This window comes from Motacilla alba, chromosome 2, assembly GCF_015832195.1.
Source record: "Motacilla alba alba isolate MOTALB_02 chromosome 2, Motacilla_alba_V1.0_pri, whole genome shotgun sequence".
Lineage (NCBI taxonomy): Eukaryota > Metazoa > Chordata > Aves > Passeriformes > Motacillidae > Motacilla > Motacilla alba.
In genome coordinates this window covers 10,169,133-10,191,142 of record NC_052017.1, presented here as the reverse complement: position 1 = coordinate 10,191,142, position 22,010 = coordinate 10,169,133, and the positions used below count along the sequence as shown (strand labels likewise).

Sequence of the window (22,010 nt, the reverse complement as noted above, 5' to 3'; positions counted from 1 at the left end):
TTAAAATGCACAAAATACCATTGTAAAAAAATACCATAAATGTATAATAATCAAATAGTTCCTTTAAGAACAACGGAAATACAACACAAGAAAGAGAACTATTTAATATATTAAGGGGAAATATATCTCCCAAGGTTTCCTTTTCCTTCATTTTTCTGTGCAGTACCTCACATTTAGCCAAGAAAATTCCCTTTTATGCATCTTAGCTCAAATCCAGTTTCATCAGCATGTGAGCTAATATGCCAAACTATGTGCAGAAAGAGCTCAGGCATGAATTCATGTTCCCTGCTGCCAGCTGTGCTATGAGGCCAGTAAGCTCTGGCACAGGGACAGGAGGAGAAAGGAACTTCACAGTTCCCCCACCATCAGAGCTCATCTGCAGTGGTGGAAAGGAAGAAAATGACTGAAGGTTATGGAGTTTCAGATGCCCAGGATTTGCTGTACGCTTTCCTGTACACTGAGGTAGATCACTCTATTCATGATATTCATTTGGCTTTCCTGGGACTCACTTTCATAAACCACAGTGAATTAAGAGAGGGCCATCTAAATTATTTCAAAATATTAAGACAGAGAATCAAGTGCCCAGATATGCAGCAATTGACATCTACCATGTGCCCACTGTAATTAAACAGATCTCAGGTGTCTAAACAGCTTGGAGAAATGGAATATGGTGCTTGCTTTTGTGGCACAGCAGAGAATGAAAATCATATGTGAGAAAGGCTGAGTGGCTTCTCTTCCTCTTCCCTTCCCCTTCCTTTTCTCTTTGCCTCCCTTTCCCTTCCCTTCTCTGTCCCTTCTCCATCCCCTTCCACTTCCCCAGGAGAAAAATTAGAAGATGTGATTTGATTTAAATTTTAAGCATGAAAAGAAATTAGAACCCAACCTGGAAATAATTATAGAACCCTTTGCATGCCATTCATGGGAAACTTGATTAATTTATCTAACTAATGAATTCATTTGCTATTTACAGTCAGCATCAGGGAGCCATCCAGACACATATGTGGTAGATACAGCAAAAGAATAATACATTTAATGATCTGTTTGTGAGACATGAGCAGACAGATGCAAATAGATGGAATGGAAGTGGAGAGGTGAAGGGGAACAAATAAATTGACTTCAACAGCAAAAAAGAGAAAAGTAGTACATCTTTGCATAAGCAAAGCCAGACAAGCATGTTCATCCCATCCCACAGCAGGATTATTTCCTACAGCATTTTCATGATTGCTTTGTCTACTCTGGTTTTAATGTTTCAAATTATGGGGATTCCACCATTTCCTTTGAGAGCCTCCTCTGAAGTCTAATGCTGCTCATCCCCTGGATGTTTTCCCTGATACGTGTTTCGGCTGCCATTCCTATTTCAATTCCATTACTCAGTTATATCCTCTTTACCCTGCTTTTCTCCCAGCTTCAACTTCTCTGGTGCTTCTGCCTTTCAAATCATCACGGGCAGCTGTTTGGGCCATCTCTTGCTGTTGTTTCACGAACTGAGGAAGCATTTCTGAAATCTCTCCTTATAACCCAGTCCCTCCAGGCAGCTGATTATTTTGATTGTTTTTCTTTGAATGCGTCCTGCTTTTTGACTTTTTTTTTGCTACATTGGCCAAATCCCCACTCCCCCCCTTTCTCAGACAGAAAAGAAGCTGACCTGTTCATTCACAGACACAGTCCTATTGCTTTTGCTAAGATGTGCAGGAGACACACACATCATTTTGGGTGCTTTAAGTTAACAGCGTCTCTACACAAGAGCTTTTTCCTTTCCTTAAATATTTTTAGTGCCTTGTCCCTTTCCTAAAGTTGAGATGCTGCAAATGTTTTCTAGCATGGACCTGGCTTTGGACTAAATCTCTGCAAATCTGGATACTTTTTTTTTGCTGTGAGAGAGCTGGGGAAAAAATTTTTACCTAAGCAAGGTCAGTTCTACGTGGTCCTTCAGAGGTTTCACTCAGGTACCAATACCATAAGGTGATCCATAGTCATCAGCAGGATTTGGCTGCTACATATGTACTGTTAAGTAAAAATACACTTCTTTCTGACCATGCTAATTAACCACTGTGTCCAAAATGCAAGTAGTATCCTGCTCTTCTTGGAGTCTGGAACTTTCCCAAGTCACAACCTCTTACCTATAAACCTAAAAGCATCTATGAATAAAGACCAGCTAGTCAAAAGTCCTGACTTGCTTCTTTTTCATTGCAATTTCAGTGTTTCAACAAAACCATTGTGCAAATTTATATGCTTGAGATTTCCTTCCTGGAGTCTGGGTTCTGACACTTTGCATAAATAAGAAATGTCTCCTCTTGAGATCAGCCCAAGGGGAAGCAGTGGGCTTTCCAGAGGAGGCTGCCATGGACCCATGCATGTCCCCATGCTGGGGCTCAGCTGTCAGAGACCCACATCAAGGCTCCCACAGCACTCACCTCAGTCTGCACCTCGCCCCAGGTGAAGGAATGGCCATGCCTGCCCAGGGGGATTCTGTAGACCCCAAAGGCTCTCCACAGGAGCCAAGACCAAGGACATCACCCTGACTGTTTTCTGAATTCAGCCACTTCCACTTCTGCTGGATGACATCCAACCCCAAGTGATTACTCTTGCTTTCAAACCCAACAGCTGAAACCCTGGGCTTGTCATGGAAGAGCCAAGAAAATTCAGTCACAATGTGAGAGTTCAACTACTCCCCTTTAGCTCCCTTCATAAAATTCCTGAAAGGAAGTATTTGGAAAATGGTGTAAACACCAGCAGTACAGACTCTGTTATGATCAGGTAACAAGTTGAATAATCATATTGTATCAGTACTGGGGAAGTAAAGTTGCAACTCAGAGATACACATTGGTGAAGGCAGCTGGACCACCCCAAAGCTTTCCCTTGCCTCCTTCTTGGCTGCCTCCATCCCACTTGAAAGAGCCACTTCTGCAGAAGGCTGATACTTTCAGCCTATTTCATCCCACTTAACACAATAAACAAACGAAACTCAGAGTCTCACGTAGGAACCCTGGAGCATATTTGGATTTAATTGCTTTTCTTTGTTTAGATTTGGATGTAATGAACAAGAAAGGCCTGGATATTTTTTTGAATGTCTGTATTTGAAACATGCAGTGCCCAACAAAAGGTGAAAATTCCTCCTCCTGTGCTGGAGGAGAGGCATTTGTATAGCCCTAAATTATGTGTGTCACCATGCTGCTGAAAGCAATGGCCCCTCTCAAAGGAGGCTGACCAGGTGGGTTTCCTCCTCACTGCATTGAGGAGAAACCCATGAGAGGTTGCTAGAAAACAACATATATAACAATAAAACAAACAGCAGCACCATAAAATTAAGGGACACTGTGCTTAAGCCTTGTTTATGCCAGGCAAACTCACCAAAGTATCCCAACCTGTTCTGCTGCTGGTCTGGCTGGAGTGATGCTGGCATGGGTCATGGTCAGGTGTAAACAGCTCTGCAGTCTGGGGCTGGTAAGCAGTGAAAACAGGAGCAACCACCAGCCCTGCACACGCTGCAGGAATCACTCCAGTGCTAACGCCTGTGGCAGCACAGCTGCAACATGACGTACTTTGGTTTCCTTCCACAACATAATAAAATACTACTTTGGTTGGTATAGTTGCAGTCTAAGCTTTATCTTTTCAAGAAGCTCATACATTCTTTTCTTTCCATGACTAGAATAGTTAGCTGGTAAGTCAAGGCTGACCTGGGGATGATTATGACTTCTCATAATCAAGCCAAAATACTAACCCCTGGCCCAAACAAACAAACAAAAAAGTATGGAGGAAAAAAAGGTGCTCCCTGTGGAATATATTTGTTGATTTGAAAGGCAGTTTTATTAAATGTCTTCAAAACATTCCTTCTTTTGTTGGAGTGGTGTAATTAAGAGTCCTCAGTCCTTTTTACCGTGTTCCCCAGATACTGGTTGAGTGTCAGCTGGTACATGTGTCAACTTCATTTCTTATCGTCATATTAAAATTGCCACTCTTCCATGGCAATGTCCAACCATGGTTTAGTGATATACACATCAGAATTGCCATGGCTTGTTTGGAATAGAATAGAATAGAATAGAATAGAATAGAATAGAATAGAATAATTTCGGTTGGGAAAGACCCTTAAGATCATCGAGTCCCACTGTTAACCTGACACCGTGCAGTCCTCCATCAGCTGTGTGCAGAGAATAGGAGCGAAGGTAGGGGTAGGCTGGAAGTTATTCGGCAGGTGGGGAAGGAAAAGGGGGCACAGGGTTTCGGAGTCGAATCTCCGCCTGCGTCGAGCGCATCACTCCTTCCCCGCCTTCCTCGAGCAGCCCCGGTCCTGGCAGCTGGCATGAGTGAAAGCCGGTGCAGCCCTGCCCGGGCTCCCCCCGTACCTCCGGCTCCACGCACCCCGCCGGAGCCCCGGCTCCGCACGCCCCGCACACCCGATACAGCCCTCACATCCCGCACACCCCTCACACCCCGTACACTCCGCACACCCCGGTCCCGCACACCCCCACCCCTCACACCCCGTATACCCCCGTTCGCGCGCACCCCTCACGCCCCGCGCACCTCCGGCCCCTCACACCCCGCACGACCCTCACACCCCTCACGCCCCGCACACCTCCGGCCCCTCACACCCCGCACGACCCTCACACCCCTCACGCCCCGCACACCTCCGGCCCCTCACGCCCCCGGCCCCTCACGCCCCGCTCCCGCACCCTCCCGGCAGCGGCGGCCCCGGCACGCGCGGGGCGGGCGGGGCGGCGCGGGGCGCCCCCTGCGGGCGGCGCTGGTGCGCGCGGTCACGTGGATGTGACAGCGGCAGTGCCCGGCCAGCCCCAGTCGCGGCAGCGGCACCGCAGCGCCAGCGCCGCCGCCAGCCCGAGCCGGGCGGGGACAGCGGGGCCGGGGCCGGGGCGAGGCCAGGGGGAGCCGCCGCCGCGGTGCCGGGCGGCGGCGGGCGGGGGGTGGGCCGGGCGCGGCGAGGAGCCGATGCGGAGCGATCGCGGGCGGGCGGCGGGAGCAGCCATGGCGGGGCCCCGCTGAAGGAGGCGGCGAAGGAGGAGGAGGAGGAGAGGGGAGGAGAGGAGAAACCTCCGCATTCCCTCCCTCCGCGCCCCGTCCCCCCGCGCGGACCGCCCGCCCGCCCGCCTCCCCCTGCATGCCCGGCTGAGACCGCGGGGAGGACTCAGCCACCCGCCGCGGCCCCGCCGCCTTCCCGCGCCCCGCCAGCCGCGGACAAAGGGGGAGAGCGGGCAGCCAGAGGAGGGGAGAGCCCGTCCCCGCCGCACGAGCATGGCGGACCGCAGCCTGGAGAGCGTGTCCCTGCCGCTGGAGGTGCGGGCCCGGCTGGCCGAGCTGGAGCTGGAGCTCTCCGAAGGTAAAGGCGCGGCGGGGCGGGCGGCGGTGGGCGCGGGCGGCGCGGCGGCGGCGCGGCACCCCCGGCCCGCTCCCCCATCGCACACCCTCCGCCCTGCGGCCCTGCGGTGCCGGCCCCAGCCCGATGGCGCCCGGGGGGCTCCCCTGACGGCCCCTGCCGCTGGCGGGGGACCCCGGCGCGGGGGTTTTGTTCTACCTGCGAGCCCCCCGCGGTCCGCCGCGGCGCGGGCGGGGGCGGCAGGGGGGCTCTGGCGGCGGGGCTTGGCCGCGCACGCGGTGGTGCGGGAGCTGGAACAATCCGTGGGGATGGCTCGTGGGGGCTTCTGCCCTGCCAGGGAAACGCGGCTTCGCGGAAACGTGCCGTGTACCTGCGTGCCAGACCCCGCTGTGGCCGCATCGAGAGACTCCCACGGAGTCCACGCAGCGTGTGTGTGTCGGCTGCAACAAAACACCCCCCGATAAGGTCGTTGTGGACAATACCAGTCAGGTCGCTCAGACGAAACGATACATATATTTTTAATTGCGGGATATATATTTTTTTTGATGCATAATTGAAAGCTTGTGGTGGCTTCTTGGCGTGGTTGGTTGTGATGCTCCGCCGGTCCCCGGGCTGGGAAGGCGCGCACGCAGCCCGAGCTGTTGCTGTGGTAGGGAGGATGAGCAGGAGCCCCAGCCCGCCCTCCGCTCCTCAGCCCGGCTCCCACTCCCCGCTTGCATGTGTGTCAGCGCCGGGGTAGGAGCGAGAGGCAGGCGGCGAGGAGTGCCTGTCGGTGTCCTCGCTGACGGGCACTGAGCGGCCAGAGTCGTAGAGACGGTTTTAATGCATCAGATGGAATCGGTGTCTCCCGGAGGAAGAGTGGGCAGTATTCATATGTACTGATGCTAGCGTTGGCTCTTTCCTGAAACGCAAATCTGCTATTAGCTGCCCCCCTCTTTTTTTAAAATTTTTTTTTTAAATAATGCCCCCCAAATATCAGGGTTCGTTCACCACCAAGAGGCTACAGCACTTCATTGAAGGGACAAATGACCGAGCGTGTCCCAAATTAGTTATTGGAGGCGGTCAATATATTGAGCTGTCTGTCTGTCTTCTGTCTTTTTGTAACGGTTTGTAAGGGCTCCGAGCCAGAAAGTAAAATGCGCTGGAGCCAGTTTCATCAGCAGGGAGGAGCTGATGTTGACATTGTATTTTCCTTTTAACGCTTTGAGGGTGAAGAGAATGAACTACTGAGATTGCTTGCGGCTCTCGTTTCTGTGCCTTCCCCTCTCTGTCGGTACCCTGAAAACTTGAAGTGAGAGGAGTTAAATACAGTATTGCCTTTCGGTGATGCACTGCCAGTCCATTGGCCCCCTCTGTGGTAGCGAGGGTGGGAAGAGCTGTTTGTATCATGGTACATGTAACGTTGTTGCTTTATGCAGAAAATGCTTCTTGGTGTGTCACATCATTGTCTACTCACCAATGAGATACTAATTAAAACATCTGTTAGTAAATGCTTCCAAAAAACCTGAAATCAAACTGGCATAGACCCTCAATAAATATGCTAATGTAGTGTACCAAAGTTGTAATACAGTTTTATGGTGCAGTTTCTGTTGCTGTAAGCATAATCCAAGAAAGCTCTGAGGAAGTGGGACACGGTTTGAAACTGGGCATCTGTATCTGCACTGCTGTAACTTCCCTGCAGCTCGATCTGGAATGAGTTTAGCCACTGACGGTATCTTTCTTTATGTGCCACTGGCATTACACCCAGCAGACGGGGTGGCTCATGTGTTCTGACTGTGGCAGCCTAAATGAGGATCAGTTGGAATTGGGAGGCAGGTAAAGAACAGGCAATATCACATTTTCAGTGTCTTCCCCCAGGCTGCTCTTGGTGTGTTCTTAGTCAAGTACATGACAGTGTTCAGTGCCTGAGAAAAGGAAATAATTCACCACTTAAAGCTCCTACCTTTAGGCATATTGCAACTCCTGGCCTGTTCCCAAAATTAGTTCCTACAGAGAGTGGGATCAGTAATTCGTACAGTTTTATCATGCTGTAGGAGTTATACTCTGGCTATGCTACTCCTGAGTTAAATGGTTTTCAAGGCAGCTCTGTGTTTCTTTACACCCTGAACATGCAGTACCTCATGCTTGTGCTTTGCTTGGCCGTAATGAGCCAGTCCACTGCCTTCATTCACTGAGATACACTTATGCAAGTGCATAAAAGTTCACGTGGTTGAGGTTTTAACATGTGTTCTGCTCATGATGTGTTAGGGTGTCTCTGCTGCCTTTGTGAAGCAGAAGACTTTTGGAGGCAATAGGCGACTGCATGCTTTGATGTGTTTGGGTCTCATTGATAATATTGGGGGCAGAGTGACTGCTGTAATTTATGTCCCTTTTTAAAGCGCTTTCCCAAGTCAGACTTGCTAGGAAGATGTTTTTTCAAGTTCTGCATTTCTGAAAGATTGTATTTGTTGTATTGTTTGAATGAGAGTTTTTATTTCTGGGTGCTGTGGGTCTTAGAGCTGTTTCCTGTACCTAAACCATGTGGTTCTCTATCCCAAAACCTGCTATGGCCAGTGCAGCTTTAGGAGCAGTTTCTGAAGGAGGCCTGCTGCTTTGTGTGAAAGAGAGGAGCACCAGCAGGATTATTGCGTGGTTATTCCTCAGCTGTGAGCTAAAGCTGTCTTCTTCCTAGCTCTAGGAAGTGTGATAGCGTGGGTCCTACCCACGCAGTGCATCTTGAAACTGAACATTAAATAGCTGGTGTCCCTGTGCCCAGGCCTGGTTACTGTGCCACTAGCACAGCGGGCACCGTGCAGGTGTTGCAATCACAGTCTTCACTGGTAGTTGTCATCACACGTTTCACTTTGGCCGTGGCATTTTCCCCACCCCGTGTAGCCAAACCCTGAGTTCCTTGTTCAGCTGCGCGCTCAGCATTGCCCCACTGGCAGCAGAGATGTGGCAGGAGAGCCTCAGGAAGTGTCTGCTGGGCACGTGGCACTTGCTTTTTAGACCATAGAGCAAAGTGCCTTTTTTTTCTTTTCTTTTTTTTTTTTTTTTAGCAGTAGTGCACTGTTTGTGTGTTGAAAGGGAGAAGGAAGGTCAAGAAGGCATTTAAAGGTGTTCTGGGAAGTTTGTCTCTGTGACAAGCCTAACCTGTTGGTTAGTGTGGGCAAGCCACATGCCTTCCACCTCCCCTTTGCTGTGGTCTGAATGGGCTTTTTTTGGTTTAAACATAGCTATTTAAAAGGTACTATGGATGCAAATGAGAATAACCATTTTAGATTTTGTTAGTTTTGTTAGTATGAGTTGGCAGGTGGGGATCAGCCAGACTCAGAGTGCTTAGCAGGTTCCTCTGTGTCTGTGTGCAGGTTGCCTGCCCCACAGGAGGAGCCTGGCGCTCTGAGGGGTGTTGAGAGCGATGTCCACAGTGGCGAGGTGACATGTAGTGTTACACTCAGCCTCAGGCATCAACAGCACACTTCTTGTTGGTGTTTTCACTGCATTTTGGGAAGGGGATATTGCTTCTGTGTTTCTCAGGATACAGTGGCTCGACAGCACTTTAAATTTTTTCAATGTTGGAAGTTGTGGACTCATCCTTGATTCCAGATGTTCTAGAGGCATTTGTTGGGCTGTGTTTCAGTGAACATGCTTGATGCTGGGATGTTATGTACATGGTCTCTGACACTCTGGTAGTTTCCCTGAGCTACTAAGGCTTGCAATGCTCAGAAGTAGCCCTTCTAGGCTGATGCAATCAACATGCCACTCTGCAGTAGCTGTACTTTGGGGCTGCTTAGGATTTTACGAGGTTTTAGTTTTCTAACGATGTATAAAATTGTACTGGGTGGAAAGAGATGAATCATCCTGTTTTTTAGAATAGCTTGGGGGTTGTTAACTGAAGAACTGATTAAATAAAACCAGGAGTCCTGAAATGTGCTGTCTTATTAAAAAAAAAAAAAAAAGTGTCATTCTACAACCCCTTCATTCTTAAAAACACTTAAGAATTTAAAAAATGCCCCCTCCCCCTTTTCTCATTTTGCCCTCAATTGCAGGGTATCCAAGGTTAAATTGCCCTTCCAATTATTTTGTGAACCAAAATTAATTGGGCAAAGATGCCCTATATTTCTTCCAGTATCTTATCCAAGTGTCAGATAACTTAGCAGAAACACTTAAAGAACCACAGACACCACATGGAAAATTTGAAAACCATCCTGTTCAGAAACTGTTCTCCCTATATTCCATACTACACTTCCAATCCTCTTCCATTTTAGACACGTGAGGCATAGCAGGTTTCTTTTTTTGAAAGTCTCAACTTTTCTCCAAGGAGCACTTTCAAAAAAAGTCTCAGCAGATCTTTAATAAGCGATTACTTATTCCCAAAGGCACTGGACTTGCAGTCACCTAATTAATTTGGTCCTCTGCTTTCATTGTATTGACTGGCTCAATTATATTTGGTAATATTACTTGGGTTGATTGAGTCACTTTCTGGCCAAGTTTATTGTTTTATTAGGTATAAGTTATGTCTTTTGTTGTCTGTAGTTGCTGTGTTGAGACCAGGGATGTGTAGTTAGCTTCGCTTGTTATTATTTCTCCCTAACATTTGCCAGCTGACTTCACTTACAGAGAGGTTTTAAAGTGTGAAAATTTCAATAACTAGCACACCTCTGTGGTTTGGGATGCAGAGTCATCCTTTTAATTCACTCCTTGAGAGATAATGCTCTGCTTAGAAAGTGAGTATCACCTGTGCAATGACAGAGTTTCGGAGTTTAGGTGAGAAATGAACAAGAAGTTCAACACTCACATTTGTTTCTTGTTGTTTTTTGAGCTGTTAGGATGCACTTGGCTTGTGTTATCAGTCATTTTTTTCTTCTGGAGAGGAATAATTTACTCAAAATACATAAAGCTGGAATTTTCATATAAGTTGTGTGGAAGACTAGGGCTTTAAGAAAATATACTGGATATCATGGAAATTATGATGAAATCAAGAGCACTGTCAGCAGAACCCTTTGTATGATGAAGCTCCTCTTGTCAGCTATTTTGTTTCTCTGATGGTGCTCAAGTTGGAGAGGGACAATAACTTGATTATTTTAAAAACAGGTTCAATTAATTCATGAGTATTTTAAGGCATTGGAATTTGAAGAATCTCTTATTTTTTTTAAATTTTGTATATTTTTATTTGCCTCCTTCACTGTGCTATTTGGACTTAAGGGCTTTTACTGGGTGTCGAAAGAATTCTCTGCCACTCCTTCCGCAGAAGTACATGGTAATGCCTTGTAAAACAGACTATGCAAATCTCCACGATGTTCCCAGAACAGCTGTCCTGAAGGCATGCTGTAAATATACCTTTAGTGCCAGCTGACACGGAGCAGCATTGCTGCCTAAGGGTTACACTTAATGCATCATTCGGATGATCTTTACCGTGTTACACAACTGACGTACTCCAAACGCTTTTCCTAAGGATGTGTGAAAGTTGCCGAGGGGGTGTCAGTTTTATAGGCAAAGCGGGGAGTAAGCAATGTATTCCTGAGGAGAACACACGCTGCAAGGAGCTGCCCTCTGCAGCTTCAGGGTACGTGTGTGCACAGAGCAGGGAGCAGGAGCCAGCGCTGCTCCCCCTTGCCAAACCTGTGTGCACCTGTGGCTGTGAGTCAACTGCTGCCTTTCCCTGGAAGGGGTGGACCTGCCTTTGTCAATCCGTCAGAAGGGGAATGCAGTCATTCTGATTCCAGCTAACCAAGTATCCTTTGGTATCGGAGGAATTCGGGTTTAGCACACCTCTTTCCTTTGTGGTTAATTTTTCTTGGGGGGGGGGGGTGGGGTTGTGGAGAGAAGGTGTTTGCATGCTGTCTAAAAGCAGAGATAATAAACTAATTTTTGATGCAGGATTTGGATTGGGAACTGCAAAAATATCACTATTTCTCTGAAGGGATATCAGCAGATTCCTTTAGGTGTTCCTAGCTTGTTTGTGGTATGGTACGCAGAATCCTAAATGTACCATAGCTCTCCTATACTTAAAAATGCATTGACTGCGTTTTAATTTTTTAAGAGGCTATTTGTATAACGCGTCAAGCAGGACATATAATTTTTTAAAAATAACTGCTTTAATTCCCCAGCAACTGTCAGACAAGATGAGTCACTGCAGTATAAGAATTCACCACAGCGCATCACAGATTTGACACAAACTCTTAATCCATGTAAAATTATGCATGTATATTCCCCTATCTTCCCCAGTGGGTGAGCTTCATTTTTGCCAAACTCATGATGATCCCATTCTGCCTTCTTTCCTCCCCCGCCACCTTTTTATTCCCCTTTTCTTTCTGAGAACCTCCTTGCAGTCAGTAGCCCCAGTGCGGGCTCTGGATGCAGCAGTCTTTTCCTGGCTTGTGAAGAGCCTTTCCTGATTGTTAACCACAGCTCCTGGTTCCCTCCTTGACTCTGGTGCTGTGGGGGCATTTCCAAAACATGATTGCTCTCTGCAGAATTCTGCTCTTTACTTCTATTACTAGGGTAAACATACACTAAAAGATGGGAACTGGTTTTATTTAACTCCACTTGGTGCAGCACATTAGGGAATTGCTCGTTTTAGACCTGTGTAAATAAATATTTTTTGTTGTTTTTTTCCCCTGGTAATCTTAGCTAGGGCTTCTAATTGCTAGCCAGTATTATTTATCACTAGGATGAAGTGTAACTTCAAAACAGTTTAAAACATATTGGGGACACCATCATGTTCTGCAATAAAACAGCAAATACAGGAGTAGAAATACTTAAAGCAATACAGCTTGAGACAGATGCTGGGAAGGCCATGGCTTTAGCTGGATCCTCTTGCTGCAGAAGAGGAGGTTTCTGCCCTAAAGCCATGTGGAATCCTACTAGGACAGTCTGTGCATGGCTCTCAGGGAATGGAGGGAGGTGTGCCAGAGTGCTTCTTGCAGTCCCTTTTTGGAGGGCAGAGTCATTTTCTGGCTCCTGGCAGTTTGGTAGGCACAGTCTATTGGACACATAACCTGCAGTGCTTAGAGCAGCATCAAGTGCCAGGGTGCTGAGAATTTCCACATTATTTTACAAGAGAAGTTAATGTTGAAAAGTATATGATGTTTCAGTGATCTCTTTTTAAAGCTGTTGTTTAAGTGGTTGGATAACTAGAGAAAGGACTCTCATGAAGTATCATGGTAACTTGGAAGAGAAAGTGTTTCCTCTGACTTTTGAAGGGGCTGTTTGCTTTCCGAAGACTAAACCATGCATATGCTATCATTTAGGATGCTTGAGGGGGTTTTTGCTGTTATGTGTATGGCTGGGTCTGCACAATGGTGGCAGTGGAGGGGGCAGAGGGATTCTTCAAGTGTTGTCTGTGTATGTAAGTAGAAATGGATGTTAGGACTTCTTTGGTCCTGTATTTCTCTGGATCCAGAGTCCAGATCTCCAAACTGTGACATCTGCAGTTTCTTCATTCAAATCTTGGCTTGATCTGTATTTAAGATAAAAATATCAAAAAAAGATCTTGTAAGTCTGGTCTGGTAAGAGCTGCTCAGAAGCCAGGAAAATGTTTCTTAATGAACTCTGTGACAAATACAGAAGTGTAAATAATGGGGCCTGTTTTTTCACTGGTAGGCTGGTGGTTGAAAGTTTGCCTAGACCAGCAAAAGTTTAGAGACTTTTGGTTGGCATAGAGAGCCAAACGGAGTGTTCTGACACTCTTTTTCCTACTGTGTGGATGTCCATAAACAGCCTGGCAAAATAGAGAGACCCTAGCAACAGTCTCCTCAGAGAAAGCAGCCTTGGACTATTCCATCTGTGTGGATCCTCCAGGAAGAGTTATGTGGCATTAGCAGGATGGCTGCAGGGGTGTTGCATCTATTACTGCCATTCACTGAGAAAAGAGACCAAGCTGCTGTTTGGACTTTTCATATCATATTACAGAACAGTTCTGTACTTTCTTTCTGGTAATAGCAAATAATAAAACTTCACCTTTTTTTCTTTTGAGGGGATATCCTTAGTCGTATTAACTCATGTTTTTCATTGTTATAATTGCAAGGACAATGAGTAAGATTTAGAATTTTTTGTGCCATGCCTCTTATCCTTATTGAAAGAAATATTTAGACAATCAAGTATTTTTGATGAATGTGTGAACAAATAAAATTATGGTGGGATGCAAGCAGTTCAAATTTAGTGAAGAATCTTGAAGTAAAAATTTAAATGCTAGACTTCTTTGGCAGATGCCTGAGGATGAACAAACAACAGTTACCCAGTGAAACAGCAAGATGTAGAAATATCTCTGTTCTTTCCTGAATGATGATAATGGCAAACTCCTTTGCTGAATTTGCTGGAAGAGCTCAGTTTCATTTGCCATATTTTTTAGTCTGAAAAAATAATGAATACTTTCTTTAGTAGATGCCGTAAGTTTTCTGTGTGTTGTGAAGTGAGGGTTTTTTTTTTTCAGGAAAAAGTACAGTTGGACTGTGGAGTGATGTTTATTTCTGAGAAGGAAACTAGCAGGTAGTACTTTTAATTTGCTCTACTTCAAATTGGCTCCATGTTGTAATAGAAAAGGTTGATTTGTTATGTTGAGCAACAGCAATGGGACTATCAGCAGCTAAATTTAATATTTTTTATTATAATGGAAAAAAGTCTTGAGTTTTATGTTTATTAATTTTATGCTATTAAAGTTTGGCACATTCCAGTCACAAGGTTATATCTGTGTCTCTTACAAATGCTGACTTCAGTCATTTGTGTGTCTATACCACAGGCTTGGCAGAATTGGACAAGCAGTTCAGAAGAGATCTGGAAAAGTGACCAAGAATAGAGACATGGACATTGGGGATTAACGCAGTCTTAATAAACATTGCTTACCAGGAGAAAGATTGGAGTTTATTTTGATTATTTGAGAAGTCTTGTTTTGGGGATGGAGGAATTCCTTCCTGTATTGTAAAGCATTAGCAGTCCAAAACGAGAAGATGCAACTCCTAGGAATGGAAATTAGACAAATGGAGGTTGAAGATAAGACAGAAAATATTAATAACGCTAGATAAACACTGAAACACTTGCATAGAAGAGAAGACTCAACAGCTTTCTAAGAAAATCTACCCACAAGTAGAACTGATAGATAGTTCCTTTCTAAGACATAATAAAAGTTTGTGTGTGTACATAGGTGTGTTAAACCACTGAAGCCTCCCTTGACCAGAAATACGCTGGTTTAGGTACTTTTGTAGTGGCATTTTTTAAATGTCTAGTCCAATATTATGATATATTTTTTTCCTGGTAACTCCAAAGGCACTGCAACATCGTAGAATTTCAGGTTTAGTATGTTTTCAGTATTTTACTAGATGTGACTTGACATTTCCTTGCAGTAGTAATTTGTTTTAAGTCAATATTGAACACTGTAAGGATGTGCATACATTACAGTTTGAGAGGGTATCAAAGGCAGCTGCTCTGGTAATTCTTGCTTAAATACTGGCTACTCATGTATTTGCCTGTAGCTCAGGGGACTTCTATATGAGCAAGAAGTAGCAGAAAAATAACATTTTTAAAAGCTTCCTAAAGTTTATTGTACTTTGCTTAATCATTGGTTTTTACATAAAGAGATTGTCCATTGTAATAATGTGGATAAAAAATAAGTAGGTACTCACTTCCTCTGAAGATTAACCCTTCCTGCATCCTGTGCCTAAGGTTGCTCTTTGCTGTGATGTCTTTGCTTCTGCCTCAGTGGCTGACTGTGGTAATTTGTATTTGCCCTTCATTGCAGTGATGTGTGAAGGTGTAGGAGCAGCAAAAGTGACTCTGTGCTGCCATCTGAACATCTGTGAAAACTGTTTTGTTTATTGGGAGTTTCACAAAGCTGGTGTCTCTGACCTCCAGCAGTCACTTCTCGAGCAAGGTGAAACAGAGAATGTATTCCTTTGTTTGCACTGGGAGAAAATGTTTGTTGTTGCTTAACCCAGACCCTGTTTTTCTTCCTGAGCACAATAATGCTGTGGCTGGTATTGTCTGCTGGTGGTAATTCTGAGGAAGATGAGGGGCCCTGGCAAGTCTGATATTTCTTCCTTGGCTTTGAAAGTCAGCCTCCTGTCTGTTTTTTGTTCTACCAAAGATGCTGTGCGGCCAAGAGAGGTGATTGTGAGAAGTGAGGAAGCTGTGTGTAGGATGCATTCAGCCAGAAATAGCCACAGCAATGTTAGATTTCATCTTTGACTGCTGGACCTTTCAGAGACATTTGGTAACCTGTGGTAACCTAGTCCATAAGAGTTTTCCCTCCACAGGATACCTTTCAAACAAGTGTAGGAAGCCTGGACCCTTTCTCATCAGTGCCAGTTTCTCTCTCATGAGAGGCATCCTAGCTGGTTCGTGCACCAACTCTGTACTATTGAAGAAATACTCTGGGCTCTTTTCTGTCCTGAAGATCGTGCAAAAACCACAAAATCTCTGGAACATGAAGTTCTCTTACAGTGTGATGCTGTTTGTCATTCCTAGGTGGTGGTCTGGCTTTGGCTGACCTGCAAAGTGCTTTTCTGTGTATTTTGATAAGGTAATATCACCTGCATTGTTATCTGTATTGTACATCATTCAAAAGGTGAAATTGCACATGTATGTTTCCTCAAACACACGTTGTGATTGGTTACTTCTGGTAAATAACAAATACAGTTTCAGATTTGACTTTCTTTATGAGCCATTCTGGTGCAGGATATATACTAGAAATACCTCCAGGCCTCATCAGCCAGCTTGATCCTTTGTGTCTTCTTCAGACCAAAGCAAATTGAGTATCAAGGACTAGATTAGACTGAAATTGGGAAGAAGAGGCCAACTCTTCTTTAAAGTCAGCTTTTTAACCCTCAACAGCTTTGTGCTTAGACACGGAGGAAACTGCCAGCATCCTCTCCCAAAACATCATTTCCATGATGCAAAACTAGCACAATTTTACAGGTTTTTTACTCTGTCATAAATCTGCTCTAACTCAGACACCCAAAGAAGTCTCCCCTGAATTTTCCCTAGAGCAAAAGGTTCTTTTGCTAATGAGTATCTTGAAAAAAGTGATCGTTTGAAAATGGTAGCCAGTAGGTGCAACCTAAATGTCTTACTTAAGTTTTAGTGAAACATATTATGTGTCCTTCTTCCTCAAAAATTGCTCACGTAGTTGTGTTAGAGTTAAGAGAGCATGAAGCATCTACGTGGCCACATTGTTCGGAAATACTGTGGCACCTGTTCTTTTCCAGGCTCCTTTTGAGAATATGGCATGACTGTTGTCATGGACTGGGTTACCCCCTTCCCTGGTTTCTGCATTCCACCCCTGAGCCCAGCATGGGCAATAAGCAGCCACACCTCATGGAGTTGGTCCCCTAGGAGAGTATAATAGGAATTATAATAAAATTACAAAAGGAATTACAGTGGAAAGGTGGTTAAAGTCTCCCCAAAATAGCAGTATGGAAGTACTTTCAATGTAAAAGCTGAAGCTTCATTTTCAGGGGCTTATATAAGGAGGAGTATAAGCTTTTCCAAAATAAATTCTTGTATTTATTTTTTCACTCAGAATGAAGTCCAGTTCACCTAAAAATAAATGGCAAAAGCTGTGCTGGCATCAGGACTGCACTAATGGGTGTACTTCCCTTAAAGCTCGGTCTGTGAATAGTCAGAAGCAGTCTGTGATATTTAAGGATCTGTGCTAGGGTGTATGGCAGAAAGAAACAGATACTTTTTCTTCACTTTGTGTGCAGTTGTTGGTGGTACTAAGAGAGCATTTTGTGTTTGAGACAAAGCTTTTACTTATATGGAACAAGGGGCTGTGCTGTACTCCCAGAGGAAAGATGGGGACCTCATTCAGGACTGGGAAACCAGTCCATATTTAGAGAAGTTGTCACCCATTTGCTGGAAGGAACTCTACCACAAAAGCTCTGTAGCATTTCTGATCCTTTAATTGATGGTTGGTATCACCTGTTTCTGTGTGACAGAAAGTCAGCCTATGTGCCTTTTACTTCAGTTTTTGGCTTCTTCTCACCTCTCTGTTTCCCCCCACTGTTTCATTTCTGACTTTCTTCTCTCTGAAGCCATCTGGCTATGGTGTGGCCTGTCAGGGTCATTCCATCCTGCCCCATCTTCCTTGGTCATCTCTCTTTCCACCACTCCTGGAACAGTAGGCTTGGTGCAGGATCATCATGCAGGCAATTCATGTGATACCCCCTTTTACAATTGCTTCTTTTTTTCACATGTAAAAGATTGCTCTTGAAGCACATCATGGCCAACAAGTTACAAATTGAAATGTTTTATTCTTAAGTTGATTTCAAACAAATATTTTTCTTGGAGTAACAAACTTGTTAACTGCTGAATTGTACAGTCTGTAGAGACACTAGCTGAGTTATGTGTTCTGTTAGTCATGCTCAGTGTTTGCTTTTTTGGTTATTGTTGTTTAGTTCTACTTTGTCATGTTTGCTTAGAGCTAGATTAGGATATTCTCCATGCAGTGTGAGGCATTTATGGAAAATGTGCATCTTCAGTTTCTTGAAATCTGATCTGAAGCTAAGTCATGACATCTATTTTCCATCTAAAAATGCATTTCTCTTAATTATATCCCCATTCAGTGTGGGTGGGGTTTTTTTTTTTCCTCTCTATTCACGTGAAACCCACACTAAACAAAAATACAGCTAATAGAGACTAAAATTATAAAGGAACTGCTTGCAAAGAGCTGGCAATGCTGTCTACATGATGAAAGTAATTTAAATTGTTCAGGCAGAAAGCATGGATTAGAAACTGCATCTTCAAATCATCTTTGCATATTTATGAGTACACCTGTTATATAAGCAGTGGAAAGTGCTGAGATTCCTCCAGTCCTCTGCCACTTTGCAGGGTGAAGAAAAACCAAGATCATTTGTCAGGGTAAGTCTTTCAAATCCAGAGTGGAGCCTTATCTGCCTAATGGCCTAATACCAGAGAAAGGCACTGTTTGTGTTCAGCAGGGCTGCATTCATGTGACTGTCAGGGGCTGAATTACTGCTCTCAGTGCTATATAAAGATTCCTGCTCCCACCCTGCCCCTCCCCGGCACTGTCATTTAGCACAATGTGCAGCATGGCTGTAAAACATCCCTGACATACTGAAGCGTGTCTCCTTTCACACTTGTATGTGGAAAAGAAGAAGAAGAAAAAAAAAAGCCTTCTCCCTGGCTTCTGTGAACTTCCTAGCTGTGGAGGGTTCAGTGCCAGCTGGGGCAGAGTCATGTTACTTGCACCTATTTTCCAGCACCAGGCCTATATTGAGGAGAAGAGCTGGATTGTGTGGTTGCTGTATCCTGCACCTCTTCTCTGCTCAGTGCAAGTGCTGTGCCCAGTTTAGCCTCTGGTGTTAACATGAGTGCCCACAAAATACAGCTTCCCGGGAAGCCAAACTTGGAACAGCAGGGCTGGGGGTTGTACACCATCAAGCTGGATTTTAAGTCCTTTTCACTGTCACTGCTGCCTTGCTGCTGTTTGCGGGTGGGTTATGATTCCACTGATGTCTGGGTTTACAAACAAACAAAAACAAAACCAAAAAAAACCAAAAGGAACAAGAAAAGGAAGAAAATATTGTAGAATTTTTTTTGTTTTTTTTCCTTCCCCTGAGTAAGTTTCTTTTTGTAGCACTTAAAGTTGGATCAATTCAACAGTCTGCTGTAAAGTGCAACTTCAGAAATAACTGCATCATGCTGAGAACAGGGCTCTGAACAGTATGCATGGAGAAAAAGATGGATGCATTGGGAAAGGGTGCATGTGTAGAAGCATCTTAATCCAGTTTTTCTGCTGAATAAAATAATTTATAGAACTACACTGAACATAAGGGAAACATTTTGTTACTGTGAGGCACTATTACCCTTGCACAGGGTGGTCGTGGACTCCCTATCCTTTGAGATGCTCAGAAGCTGTCTGGATGTGGTTCTGGGTGACCTGTTCTAGGTGGCCCTGCTGGAGAGGGAGAGCTTGACAAGGTGACCTCTAGAGGCTCCTTCCATCCTCAACCATTCTGTGGTACTCCCCTAAATTTCCACCCTTTCACTGCTGAGTAATTTTGTGCTTCCCAGGACATTTCTTGTGCGTTGCACACTGTATGTGCTCCTTGGAATGGTACACTTGGCCTCTCCTGCAGTGAGTTTGTACCTGAGATCTGCTTAAACACCAAGTTTTAAAATTTTAGATGTAATTATGACTCGTGCACTTTAGTGATAGTCAGCAAAAATATGCCACATGAGAGGTGAAGCACAGTGCATTAAACAGGTATTTGGTTCTGAAATTGTTTCCCTTAAAATAATGTTACTGGTTTTTGTATGCAAAACTTGATAATGGCAGTAAATTTGCATTTTATGTAAATGAACTAGAATCCAAGCATGGGTAAGGGTGCTTGTAATGATTTTAATACTGTCATTATGATCATCACTCAGGTATATGACTGTCAATTAAACAATTCCTGTTTTTTTCTTATTTTCTTCTGGATGATGGAAGTATATGCTTGTTTATATCTGTGGAAAAGTATTTCCTTTGGTTCTGTCAGGAGCAGGAAAATGAGCAGAACTGAATGGCTCTGAAAATCATTTTGTTCAATTACTTATTAACACTGATTTTAGATATGAAAATACCTTGAATGTCGATGAGATTTTTTATTACTTTTATTGAAATCTGTTTTGAGAGTAGTATGCAGCTGTAGTCATGCAGTTAAATAGTGCATATTCTTTTGAAGTTTCACGTGAATAATGCAATAATGAGTCCCCTGGCAGAGCTAGAATCAGTCACCAATACTTTGGCATTGTACAACAACCCAAGTGAGCCTTCTTATGAAAGTGATTTGGTGGCTGTGGTCCTCAGATGAATGTTTGGCCTCACACTATTAATACTTTCTCAACCACCAGGCTTTCTTTTCCTTTCTATAAAAAGCGAAACTGGACTGTATTTTTTGGGCTATGAACACAGCTTTCAAATATGGAAGAACTCCCATACCCACATCATCTCCTGAGTGTTCAGTGAGCAGCTGGACATAGCTTTTGTGAGAGAAAGTTATGTAGAGTATGGTCCCTGTTCAGCAAGGCATTTTAGGCATGTGCTTCAGTCTCGTTGATACTGCGAGTTTAACTTAAACCAAATTGTCACACATGGAATGAACTTATTTGTCTCCTGCATGGAAAAAAAAAATACTGGGATCTTCATTGCTTGCTTAAAAAAGAGAGTCAGTGTTAAATCAAGGGATCAACAGTCTTTCTTTTGGATTATTGAGTAAATGGAAAGGGATCTTCAAGCATTTTTTGTTTAAATGATGCTTCACTATATGTTTAAGGTTGGGTCATTAGATGAAGAACGTAACTGACCATACCTGTGTCTCATTTTCTGTGCTTCCTCAGTGCTTTATTGAATTTGGAATAAAAAGAGAGTAACTCCATGAGACTGCATGTCAGCTGAAGAGTTCCCTCATACAAAGTATGTTGTGGTGAAGGACACATTCAGTCAGCTTGTCAGAAGATGTGTCATGAGCAGGGTCTGCAGCCAAACCTGTGCAATCACCTTAAAATCCCAAGGCAGGTCCTTGCTTTCCAGACAGTGAGGAAATGAGGGAATACAGTGATTGCCTTTCCTCCTGAATACAATTTGATCTAACGTTTCCGTCTTCTGGAAAACGTTTTGAAGCTGTTTCTCTTTACCTTCTGCTGCAAGGCAAGAATCATGAGGAAGCAAGGAAGCATTGCTCCAGCCTTGCACTTTCTGCTTTTTCTAGTATTGCCTTAAAAAAAGCAGTTCATAGACCAATTAGTGAAATCACCAGCCAAAGACAAAAATATCTGTCTCCTGCTTTCCAGGGCTGGGTTTGCAGCTCAGGGATAAGAAAAATCTGGATCCAACAGGGTAATTTCCTGAAGACTGTATTCAAGCCATTCTCTTATGGGAAAAAGAGGCAGTTGAGGGATGGGTGAGAAGATATTTAATTTCTTCACAGGATTTTCAAAATATCAAAAGAATGGGAAAAGCCAAGGGATCGGTGTCTCTGTCATTTGACATTGTATGTCAAAGGCATAAATTTCTGTTAAAGAAATAAGAGACTGTATTCACTGTATTCAACACATGAGATAAAAGATTCTGTTCAGGACTATGAGATACATTTATGACTAATTTTTGATTTTCATCTTCCTTTTACCATTCATCATAGTGTTTTCCTGGTGTACTTGAAATCTACTGAACTTGGTCTGAAACCTCACTGTTTTCTCAATGACTTAGTTTTGCTTCATTAAACTGTATAAAAATGTAGTTGATTCAAAGAGCTTGGTCCTTTTGTGGTATCCAGCATTTATGGTGGTTTAGTCCTCTCTTACTGTGTTTCATAAGATCGGGATAACAGAAACTTTTGATTGCAGACCATTCCTTTTTCTACACAAAGTCTAGTACACAATTGTTTCTACCCACTGCTACGGGCTGAGGGGGGTGAGAAGTTAGTCTGTCACTGATAGAATAACTAAAATTTAGACATAAAAATGTGAACAAGGTCTATGTATTTAAAGGCTAAATGTGACACATTAAGGAACTTAAGAATTTAGCTGTGGAAACATCTCTTTAGGCAATGATTTATTTTCAGTGATATTTAAGGAAATAGCTTTTGAAATGTAAAAATCCGTGCACAGACGTCATTATTTTTGCAAGCAGTGTGTGCGTGTATGTAGGCATATTTAAAGATATAAAGGAATATACATTCATAGAAGGAGGGGAAGGAAAAAC

General features: G+C 44.0%; 1 protein-coding gene across 5 annotated transcripts in view; it reads left to right on the top strand.

The window, feature by feature from the left end:
• Nucleotides 1–4,931: 4,931 nt before the first annotated feature.
• Nucleotides 4,932–22,010, top strand: part of DIP2C (disco interacting protein 2 homolog C) — a 309,807-nt gene continuing 292,728 nt past the window's right edge. For 3 of the 5 annotated variants that reach the window (XM_038160697.1, XM_038160689.1, XM_038160669.1), the window contains exon 1: nt 4,933–5,332. In XM_038160697.1, coding sequence (XP_038016625.1) covers nt 5,248–5,332 — 85 coding nt within the window. In that variant the 5' untranslated portion in view covers nt 4,933–5,247. Of the gene's footprint in view, nt 5,333–22,010 lie in introns of all 5 variants that reach the window. The other 2 variants (XM_038160679.1, XM_038160704.1) reach the window with 2 other exon arrangements.